At 42.1% G+C, this 11,709-nt stretch overlaps 1 protein-coding gene across 8 annotated transcripts in view; it reads left to right on the top strand.

Annotated features, from left to right (window-relative positions):
• Window positions 1-559: 559 nt before the first annotated feature.
• The window catches only part of LOC308098232 (uncharacterized protein), a 54,717-nt gene continuing 43,567 nt past the window's right edge, over window positions 560-11,709 (top strand). For 5 of the 8 annotated variants that reach the window (XR_013934274.1, XM_080446505.1, XM_080446504.1 and 2 more), the window contains exon 1: window positions 560-1,159. Coding sequence is in view for 7 of the 8 variants with exons in the window: in XM_080446505.1 (XP_080302631.1) it covers window positions 758-1,159 (402 nt within the window). In the remaining variant the exon portion in view is untranslated. The remainder of the gene's footprint in view (window positions 1,160-11,709) is intronic. The other 3 variants (XM_080446507.1, XM_080446508.1, XM_080446506.1) reach the window with 3 other exon arrangements.

The following is an 11,709-nucleotide window of genomic DNA, read 5'->3' as shown; positions in this document are numbered from 1 at the left end:
GCACCAATGCAACTAGTCACAACTCCTTGCAACAAAACAGTTTTAAGGTCAGTCCACACCATTGCAACTCCTTGCAACTGCCTGCCAAATGCCATTGGGGATAAATAATCATGGTTGCAAGTAGTTGCATGTTGCAAGGAGTTGCATTGGTGTGGACTGGCCTTTATAAGTGTAGTTGCTTATTTATTTAATCCTTACTAATGTTGTTTAAACCAGTGGTTTTCAAACATTTTCATGTCAAGGACCCCCATATTAACATGTATTTGCCTGCAGACCCCCCCCCCCCATCTGAAAATATTTTGTGCCATGGACCCCATACAAGATTTGTTGTTAAAAATGTTTTCTTCTTTTTTTCCCCCCACATATTTCTTTTTTGGGGGAAAATAGCAGATCTGTAATGTAAGCTTGCCTGCAGTGAGCTTGCTTGAAGATCTGCTATTTTCAAACAGCGGCATAGATAGAGTTCAAGTACAAAAAAAACAAAAACTGGTCGCTTGTTTCTCTCGCAGGACAACCAAACCTGGCAACACCCGCTCTTTATCAGATGCAGTGTGTCTGCGAGCTCGTTCAGTGTGAAGTTCACTGCGGCTGAACAACTGCTACACACCACACACACACACACTCTCCGGACGATCGAGCCCACCCACCACACACAATCCATGAGCGCAAACTAAAGCAAAACAAAAAAAACATTTGTTTTAATTTTTATTTTCTTACTTTTTCCTAAATAAAAAAAAAAAAAAAACACATATCCATAATGTTGGACCTGGACAACGTCATCCACGCCTTGGTGGTCACGGTGGTCGCGGGCTACATCGCCTACGTCTACTACAAGAGCAAGCTCCAGGCTGCCGCCGCCGGCGAGGGGGGGGAGGAGGTCCAGGTCAAGCGCCAGGTGGGCTACGAGGGCATCATCCCCCCGTCCCGGGGCATGGCCATGGGAGTAGTACAGCACGAGCATCACCCTGAGCCCGCAGCAGCAGTGGAGAAGAAGCCCGAAGTTGTGCCCGTTGTTGTGCCCGTTGTTGTCGCCCCAGAGGTGGTCGAGGTGGTCCCAGAGGTGGTCGAGGTGGTCCCAGAGGTGGTCCCAGAGGTGGTCCCAGAAGTAGCAGAAGCAGCGCCCGTGGTGGTGGAGGAGATCGCCGTTGTAGAAAAAGAGGTATGGAATGGCTGGATGGATCAGTGGTTCTCAAGGCTCTGTCATTTCAAAGAACCTCCTTTTAAAAGGTAGGGTAAGTGATTTATTTTTATTTTGGTTAAAATAGGTGTTAAAAGGATCCCTGGCTAATAAGCCAAATATGCCTTAATACATTATGTTTGACCTCTATTAGTTAAAATGTCAAATTAAAAATACCTTAAATATTGTATTTATTTGACTCAAGCTGGACAATGCCCGTTGCAAGTTGATGATGTCATTTGTCCACGTGTGGTCCAGCCCTATGGAATTTATGGAATGCATATGCAAATAAAAACCAAAATACTTCCTAAGGTTGATGTGCATCAAAGCAATATTTACACATGCATTTCATAAATTCCATAGGGCTAGACCCTATGGACAAATGACATCATCAACTTGTGACGGGCATTGTCCCGCTTGAGTAAAAGCTGAACTGTTTCTAAAATAAATACAATGTATAAGTATTTTAAATGTTTAATTTGAGTTATAGATGGCAATTATAATGTATTGAGGCATATAAGCCTTATTAGCCAGGGATCCCTTTAAATAGCTCTATATTCTGATAGTACTCATTGCTATAGAGTGTTTGTTCAGTAACAGGAGTCTCCCATGTCTCTCCAGCTCTTTGGCAAACAGAAAATAGTATACCCTTTAAAGTCAGGATACCAATTCTATCCAATCAGGAGAGAGAGAGAGCTCAGTCAGGATACAGATTAAACAAGTGAAATTGGAAGTGATGACACAAAGTGTTGAGGTTCCAAATAGGAACCTCAACACTACTCTGTACTCTTTCCTGATTGGCTGACATTTTGTCACCTACCTGAAAATGTGTTTTCTCTCTATTAAAGAGCTGGAGAGACAGGGAGACAAACACTCTATAGCAATGATTACTATCAGCATATACAGCTTTTATCTTTAACCAAAAAAATCGCACTTACCCTACCTTTAACTCTGAGCTTATACAATATGGGTCCATTTGGTCCCATTTGTATAAGCTCAGAGTTACAGACATCTAAAGGTCCATTTGGAACCCCCTCAAGGACCTCTGAGGGTTCCCCAAACCCAACCCCACTTTGAGAACCACTGGGATGGATGTATTTTTATTTTATTTTTATTGGCACAGTTGTAGTAGCAGCCTCTAAGTGCTACTGCTTCTCCTGTGTGCAGCCACTATAAAAGGAACAATTAAACACACTTAATTGTTCACATTTATTTATTGTTTATTGTCTCCGCCAGAGGTGGAGAGTATGTTTTCGTTCTTGTCCTTCCGTGTGTGTCCCCGTCTCAGCCAAGCTAACATTGGTCAAGCTTCACGTGACACGTGACAATATGTTGTCACCAATGCTTTTGATTGGCTAGCGAGACGCATGACGAAATAAAAACCTATAAATAGGTGTGTCACTTCAAAAAATCATTTATATTTTTTGAAGTGAGCTTCCATCAGCCAAGATAACATTGGTCAAGTGACACGTGACAATATGTAATATAAATAGGTAAGACAGGATTAATCAGGAACAGTACTGGCGGAGACCTGTGCTCTTCTAGTTTAACTCTATTTCACTTTATTTCACGGTTTTACTTTTACTCCCTTTGTCCATTTTATGTAATTAATTGCGTTGTATATTCATTTATATGATTAATTGTGGCACATGGTCCTCCATAATAAAGCAGGGAGCTGATATGGTGATGCTCAATGGCAGACTGCAGTGCCAGTGCCACTAAACTGCTATTACCGGCTACTACTATTCCCCAAAGTCACGTTCAAATAATGTAGTTTGTCCAGATTATTTGCTTTCAAAGGCTTATTGGCAGTTGTATTGTTACGTTTTTCACACGCCAGTCACACACGTGTTGTGCTGAGCGTTGTATTCTGACTGTAGACGATGGAGCTCTTGTGAAGACTTTTGGTTTCGAAGCCAAGTGCAAAGACAATTGATGGAATTTCCGCACACTGGAAATAACGCTCCTTGTTCTGTTTACTGTCGATTCGCCGTCTTTGATCATGAAAGATCTTCAAGATCTCTGAAAGATCACGGACGAATCTTCTTCCTGAATTTCCAAACAAGGAGCAATATTTGCAGTGTTCAGATCTTTTTGGTCCTGCACCTGGACAGCAGGGTTGCCAGATCTGCTTATTATAATTTCCCCGCAAGATTGTAAAGATTGAAGATTGAAGATTGAAAATAGCCGATCTACAAGCTCACAACGCGTCGCATCGCGACGCGTTGTGAGCTTGTAGATCTGCTATTTTCAAATAGCTGATGTACATGTATGTGAAAGTACTCATGTGGCCCATAGTTGCTTCTTTTGGTCTGGTTTTCCTAGACCTGGTTGCTTGTTTCTCTCACAGAATCTGGCAACACTGCTGGACAGTTTAAAGTGGGATGGGCACGCACTGCTGTCTCTTCTTCAAAAGTCAAAACCAAGTTCCCCACATAATGGTAGACAGGTTGTGGAGCCCATACTCAGTGTGAACTGAACTTTAACTTGCTGTGTAAGTGGTACATGATAGCGTCTGCCTATGCATTTCTCACTGTCTGGCACACCTGTCAAGACTCGACTCGGTGTCGTCTCTGAAAGGTCACTTTAGCATTTCGACCTGATCTTTTCCAAGCCACCTTTTTTTTTCTTTTTTTTCTTTCTGACCTTTTCCAGCTCTAGCGCATAACCCGGGGCCCTTTTTTGAAACGGGGCCCTGGACTAGAGGGAAGAATGTCGCCTGTAACATGAGGTATGTGCTCGCTACAAAGAAAGGCACAGAACACCTCTCTATATTTGGTGCCTAGCCTATATTTACACGTATGTCTCTTGACATGGGTGTCACATGGCGGTAATGGACACGGCCGCTCGAGGGGGGACAAGCTGAAAGGCCAGTGCCACCCATAGAAGTGGGTGTGACAACTGTGACAGCGGTTTGGGAACATGTGAATGCCGCTCGCCGAATACAATTTGCGGTGTTATTTCCGCCTGTGAAGATCGCTGGTTCTTCAACGTTCAAGTGATTGATAAAGTTTAGGAACCAAATGGACACTCAAGGGTTTTGAGCATAGTACCGGTTCGGTGATTCAGCTGTTGTCATAATGAAAGCAATACAGATTGTCCAGCTGGCTGGTGTTGTACATGAGCTCGTCAGAGAGAGACGCGTATAATTGAATGCAATTCTAAACAATAGCCAAGTCAGATAATGTATCCATTGGCCATGTGCTGTACAGGCCAGGGGGGCTTACTGTGTGTGTGAGTGACTGTCCTCGACAGGAAAAAAAACAATCTTCCTCCTGCAAGAAAAGACTCGTCACACCCTCCCTGAGCCATCTCTCGTCCCCTATCATTATACAAAGCAGTTTGCGAGCGCAGTGAACAACAAAACTGCACTCAACCGCTTTTATGGTGGGCACTTGAAGGCTCCATTTGCTGCCTAATTTGTTTGACTTGCCCTAATAGGTCCCATGCCATGAAAAGGGCTCTTAGCTACAATCTGTAGTGTGTGTGTGTGTGTGTGTGTGTGTGTGTGTGTGTGTGTGTGTGTGTGTGTGTGTGTGTGTGTGTGTGTGTGTGTGTGTGTGTGTGTGTGTGTGTGTGTGTGTGTGTGTGTGTGTGTGTGTTTTTTTTTTTTACAATTCGCTGTTGCGCAAAAAAGTCCACATTAAGGAGCTTGTTTCGCCACCCTGAGCACAGTATAGAAACAGACCCTCCACTGTTCTCTTGGCCGCCATGCATTTGTCGCAACAGTTGTTTGATTCAGTTGAGACGCCCGTTGACCCCTGTGGGAAGTCAAACAGATTGTCCAGTCAGCCACCAAATGAAAATGACACAATCACTTGTTTTAATGCTGTCATCCTGTGAACGCATCTAAAGTCAATTTTCCGTCATCGACTCCTATAGTCTGTGTCATTAGTCTATGATACTTGGTCTTTACATGTGAGAGGCTGTCAGACATTGGTCTTTTCAAAGATTGTGTGTCTGACATTATGCTATGGTATGCTTGGCATAAGGAGTAGGCATACTTCAGACTGCTGTGAGTTTTCTCCCCCATAACGTTGTAATGCTGAATTTATGCTCCTCCGTAAGATGGTGTTGCGCGCCTACAAACTCACAGCACATCACGTCCGTGACGCGCTGTGAGCTTGTGGATCTGCTATTTTTGGCGCATGAAACCATTGTACGATAAGGTATACATTGGGCTTAAAGGGATATTTCACTTTCAAACATGTTTGGGGTCATTTTAACGTCTGCTAAGGCTTTTGTGAGCACCCCAGACAGTTTTTAAGTTGCCTGGTTCAGTATTTAGATATTTGACATTCATTTTATCAGACACCCATTGTAACTTCAAACTGTATTATAACCATGTTAGATTCATTGAAAACACCAGTTCTTAGTTCTTGTGACTGATATTCACCCTCTAATGCATGAGGGGGCCGTGTTTTTTTCAATTATTTATTATTATTATTATTTTTAATTTATTAAAAATATAAGATACATTAATTTTTTTAAGTAATTGAAAAAACACCACCCCTCACATATTAGACAATATCAGTCACCAGAACCAAGGACGGGTGTTTTCGATCAATCTAGCATGGTTGAAAAAAGTTTGAAGTTACAATGGGTTTGTATAGGAAGGGGGCGTGTCTGATAAAATGAACATCAAATATCTAAATACTGAACCAAGCAACATAAAAAGTGTCTGGGGTGTTCACAAAAGCCTGAGTAGACGATAAAATGACCCCAAACATGTTTGTTACATAATGATTACATAATGATTAGGATTTCTATTCAGCGCTGCTGTGTTGAGAACGGTAACAGCACAGGCAGTCAGATTTAACACAGCCAAGCTACATCTGCACAGGCAGGGAGCTGAGGAATGTTTGGGCTGATTCCATGTGTTGCTATGAGAGTTCCTTCACCACACATACACACACACACACACACACACACACACACACACACACACACACACACACACACACACACACACACACACACACACACACACACACACACAAGACACACACACACACACACACACACACACACACACACACACACACACACACACACACACACACACACACACACACACACACACACACACACTCTCTGTCTCTCTGTCGCTCTTTATCTCTCTGTCGCTCTTCCTCTCTCTGTCGCTCTTTCTCTCTTTCTCTCTTTCTCTCTCTGTCTCTCTCTCTCTCTCTCTCTCTCTCTTCCTCTCTCTGTTTCTCTCTGTCTCTTGTGTCTCTCTCCCACCCTCTGTCTCTCTCTCTCTCTCTCTCTCTCTCTCTCTCTCTCTCTCTCTCTCTCTCTCTCTCTCTCTCACACACACACAAGACACACACACACACACACACACACACACACTCTCTGTCTCTCTGTCGCTCTTTATCTCTCTGTCGCTCTTCCTCTCTCTCTCTGTCGCTCTTTCTCTCTTTCTCTCTTTCTCTCTCTGTCTCTCTCTCTCTCTCTCTCTCTCTTCCTCTCTCTGTTTCTCTCTGTCTCTTGTGTCTCTCTCCCACCCTCTGTCTCTCTCTCTCTCTCTCTCTCTCTCTCTCTCTCTCTCTCTCTCTCTCTCTCTTTCTTCTTCTCACTGTCTCTCTCTATCTCTCACTCTCTCTCTCTCTCTCTCTCTCTCTCTTCCTCTCCCTCTCCCTCCCCTTCCCCCCACCTCCATGCCTTCACTCTCTTCATTCTCCTCCACTTTTCTCGCGTGTGCGCACTCGTGCGTGCGTGTGTTTGCATGTGTGCGTTGGGGAGTGGAAGTGAGACACAAAGTGTTCCGCTCCTCGGCCCCTATGCTCTGCCGGGAACAAAATGTCAGTCTCCTTCACCCCTCCTGTACCATGGGTGCCTCCTTTATAGGAGAGCTGCGTGTAACTCCGAAGTACTTGGAGATTACACTCCAGTCTAGTTACATAAGCTGACCAGCTGCCTCATGCTGGTACGGTGCTAGCAGCTATACAGTAGCACACTGTATGTGACTTTTGTGAACACCTGTGGAGTGTTTGGACCACGTGCTGCAAAGGAACCAGGACAAGGCCTGGACAAAGTACTATTCTAACTCAACCCCACCCAGTGCCAGGCCTGGGACAATTATTACATAATGGTCTAATCGCAGTTATTTCAGATAATCGTCATAATCGTTTCCATGTTGAAAGATTTTCACCCATTTTCAAATATAAAAAAGCAGAAATAGCTGATCTACAAGCTTGTAGATCAGCTATTTCTGCTATTTTTACTGCTATTTTTGAATATGTCAATAATTTATTTGTATATTTCAGTTATTTGTCATATCTGCCTTGTGCAATTTTTTATTACGAAGCCTAAAAGGCTTTATATCTCTGCTGTCGGGCAGAAGTCCAAAATGTGGAGTTAGGAGGTTTTGTTCATCATTGATAAGAACAGCTAAATGGACCTCCAAGCTCACAATAAGGTTGGAGGTCAAAAGGGGGTGGAGCCTGGAGTCAGCAAAACCAGCTAACTCCACCCCCGTTTGGTGGAGTTAGCTGGTTTAGCAGAAGGTGTGAGGATCCAATGGAGTTAACTGCTTTTGTCAGATGCACTTTTTAGTGCTTTTCATTGGTTCAATTTTTTTTATACAACTCACAGACTTAAAGGGTGTTCAATAGCACTGATTTATGGGGGAAAAAAAGAAAAAGCTGAAAAATTTAGGTTTCTGCCCGACAGCAACGAGTATTGTGTTCTAATGTTCAATGGCCAAACAAACACACAATTAAATCGTTAATCGCAATTATTACATAACGTTGCTGCCGGGCAGAACAGTGTTTATTTAGTAAATTAACGACCTACTTACATACTACAGCGTCACACAAAAGTAGCAGATCTGCAAGCTCAAAACCTGAATCCTGAAAAGCAACAGTTTTGGATATGATTTTTCCAGACGATAATCGTCTAACCGCAATCATTTGAGAAAAAGCGAATGCTTTAAAAATGAAAAGTTAAGTATTTTAAAGTAAACATTTAAAAAGTACTACAAAAATATAAATAATAGTGAAAATAAAAATGATGTGATGTGTTTTAGATGTGCTATTTTAATTATATTTCAGGTTAATTACTAATGTTACTTTTCCCCCTCCTAGAAATGTAGTGGAGTCAAAAGTACAATATTTGTCTTTGAAACGTACTGGTGTGAAAGTATCCCAAAAATACAGATACTCAGTAAAGTATAGATGCTCCAAAATATGTACTTAAGTACTGTACTCAAGTAAATGTACGGTACTTACTGTAGTTACTGTCCACCAAGTGTAGGAACCCCCATCTAAAAATGTATTGTGCCAGCGGTGCCCAACACTCCGTGCCAACAGGTGCCGCCCCCAACCTGTAGGAATACACGCAGCAACACTCTCCCCCCTAGACAGGCTATTTATGAGTAGCCAAATGATTAAATATATGATTGAAGTGGCTAAACTGAATTTTGATGCTATATAACTCATTTGGCTCGGGGTGACCCCCCCCCCCTGGAACCCCTCCCCCAAGGACCCCTGGGGGTCCCTGGAGCTAGCCCACGTTGTGAATCACAGGTTTATATAATATGCTTGAGACCTGTGACTTTATGATTATATCATCTCTGTCCAAAACTGTTACTTTTCAGGATTCAAATTCAAAAGTAGCAGATCTACAAGCTCGAAACGCGTCGCTTCGCGCCGCGTTTCGAGCTTGTAGATCTGCTACTTTTTGATGCTTTCGTGTGCCGCTGTACTATGATCAAGTAGGGTGTTAATTTACGAAAAAAAACAAAAGTTTAAATATAGAGATAAGAGGTTTCCGACAGCGACGATATGCATCTCACATGTTACCGGTGCTTAGATCTATAGCCCCCCTAACACCCCCCCCCCTTCACCCCTAAACATGTCCATGTACCCGACTCCCTCGCCGCAGAGAGAGAGCCTAATGTGGCTCAGTGACCTTTGGACACATGTGTGCTTAGCGTGTTGTTGGTGTGCCCTCTCCTCTCAGATTACACGTATGAGCACAACCCCTCCACGTGTTGCTATATCAACTTTTTCATGTCAAGGACCCCCAAAATGATACGTATTTGGCCGCGGAGGGACCACCCAGAAGCAAAGATTTGAGTTAAAAAAGTGTTTAAAAAAAAAAAAATCAACGATTTGCACTGCATTTTTTGATTTGCAAATGTTCAAGATTTTTCAAAAAATGTATATCTGCTATTTTTGAACAGCCAAATAAATCTTAAAATGACACAGATGTGTTCCCGGATTGAATGGGTTAAAAAGGATAAGCTCAGATATAACGGATAGAAACACTAGAATGAAGTTATAGTAGTTCTAGCGCAGCACAAGAAATGAATCAAAAAGCTCTGTAAAGAAAAGAGAAAAAAAAGGCAGCAGTCGAGTCAACAGAAAAGTCTTCAGTTTCGATTTAAAAGAAGTGAGAGTTGCATCAGACCTGCAGTTTCGTGGGAGTTTGTTCCAGATAATGTGGTGCATAAAAACAGAACGCTGCGAAGGTTAAAGCCTCAGTCTGCGATTTCTCTCAACTGCTTGGCTCTAGGCTATGTAGAACAGCAGGGACATTATGTTCAGAATGATGAACATCATCATTCTAATTATTGTGCTAATTGTTTAGGAAAGCAGCTGAATTGGTTTTGTGATAATGATCTAAATCTACAAATTAACTAAAGTTTTGTGGAGTGAAAAGTACAGATTATTTTCCTCTGAGAGGTAGTGGAGTAGAAGTATAAAGTATTTAAACAATTTAAATACTCAAATAAAGTAAAGCTTACACCAAAATTGTACTTATACAGTACTTGAGTAAATGTGCTTTAGTTAGTAATAATAACTTTATTTATATAGCACCTTTCATGACATAAATGCAACACAAAGTGCTTTACAGAGCAAAACAAAAAAACGTTAAAAATAAAACAATTGCATAAAAATAATGGCTAAAACAATACATAACAGGCAGTGAGCAAAACAGTAAAGACATGAATAACAACACAGAGATTTAGAAAAGAAAAAATCAACTAAAAGCAAGAGTGAAGAAATAAGTCTTGAGCTGTGCTTTTAAAACTGTCCACAGAGGGTGCCTGTCTTAAGCTCATAGTGTGCTATATCTTAGTGTCCACCACTATGAGAAAACCAACTCAAAGGGGACAGAGGAAGCCTGGGGGCCCGATGCAGAAAAGTGTATTTTTGTACACAGGCAGAGCAAACATGCACGCACTGTACAATCATGAGGGCTCATTTAAAGGGGTATTTCACTTTAAAATGCTTCTGGGGTCATTTTAAACATCTACTCTGGCTTTTATGTGACACCCCATTCAGTGGTGGAAAGTAACTAAGTACATTTACTTAAGTACTGCACTTAGGTAAAATTTTGAGGTATTTGTACTTTACTTTACAATTTCCAATACTTTTACTTTCTACTCCACTACATCTCGGATCCAAATACTGTACTTTTACTCCACTACATTGATTTTGAAAACTTTAGTTACTAGTTACTTTGCAGATATAAATGATTACGTTATAAAACATATTTTTATACCTAGGCTATTTGAAAATAGCCGATCTACAAGCTCACTCCAAGCTTGTGAGCTTCTAGATCTGCTATTTTCAAACATTTTAGTACTTTTACTTTTGGTACTCTAAGTACATTTTGACACCAAAACGTGTGTACTTTTACTCAAGTAAATTTTGAATCCCGGACTTTTACTTGTAACAGAGTACTTCTACATTGCGGTTTTGATACTTTTACTTAAGTAAAACAGTTGAGTACTTTTTTCACCACTGGCCCCATTTCAATATTCAGATAATTTGATATTCATCATGATCAGGACACGCCCCCCTCCCTTCCTATTATAAGCCATTTCAACTCCAAACTCCATGTGAACCATGTTAGAAGCATTTAGGTTCCACCTCTACCCCCTCGCAGAGTTAAATTGACACTGCGTGTAATAGGGGGGCGGGCCTCATACTGTACATCCTAAATCGTCAGTTGTCCCATAACGGAATGAGCTAATTGTGAATCACCAAGCCTATTTTAGGGTACTCTCTGGTGTGTGCGTGCGTGTGTGTGTGTGTGTGTGTGTGTGTGTGTGTGTGTGTGTGTGTGTGTGTGTGTGTGTGTGTGTGTGTGTGTGTGTGTGTGTGTGTGTGTGTGTGTGTGTGTGTGTGTGTGTGTGTGTGCGTGTGTCAGACATTCCGCTCCCATGTGAGTCTTATCAGGCGTCTAACAGTGGTGTGTAATGGAATCCGCTGAGCTGATTACCGATTGGTCAAGCTCTGCTTCCTGACCTGCCATCAACCGGGTATTTCCCTCCGACCTGGTCCCTGTTCCTATACCCCCACCTTTCAGTGACCAAATGACCCCCCCCCCACCACACACTCTCACACACACACACACACACACACACACACACACACACACACACACACACACACACACACACACACACACACACACACACACACACAAGGCCCTGGCCAGCAGCAGTGTAAAGTAACTAAGTACATGTACTCAAGTACTGTACTTAAGTACAATTTTGAGGTACTGTTACTTTT

This window comes from Gymnoscopelus braueri, assembly GCF_963280865.1.
Source record: "Gymnoscopelus braueri genome assembly, chromosome: 13".
Classification (NCBI taxonomy): domain Eukaryota; kingdom Metazoa; phylum Chordata; class Actinopteri; order Myctophiformes; family Myctophidae; genus Gymnoscopelus; species Gymnoscopelus braueri.
The sequence above is the reverse complement of the archived record's forward strand: the minus strand, read 5'-3'. Positions and strand labels throughout refer to the sequence as shown.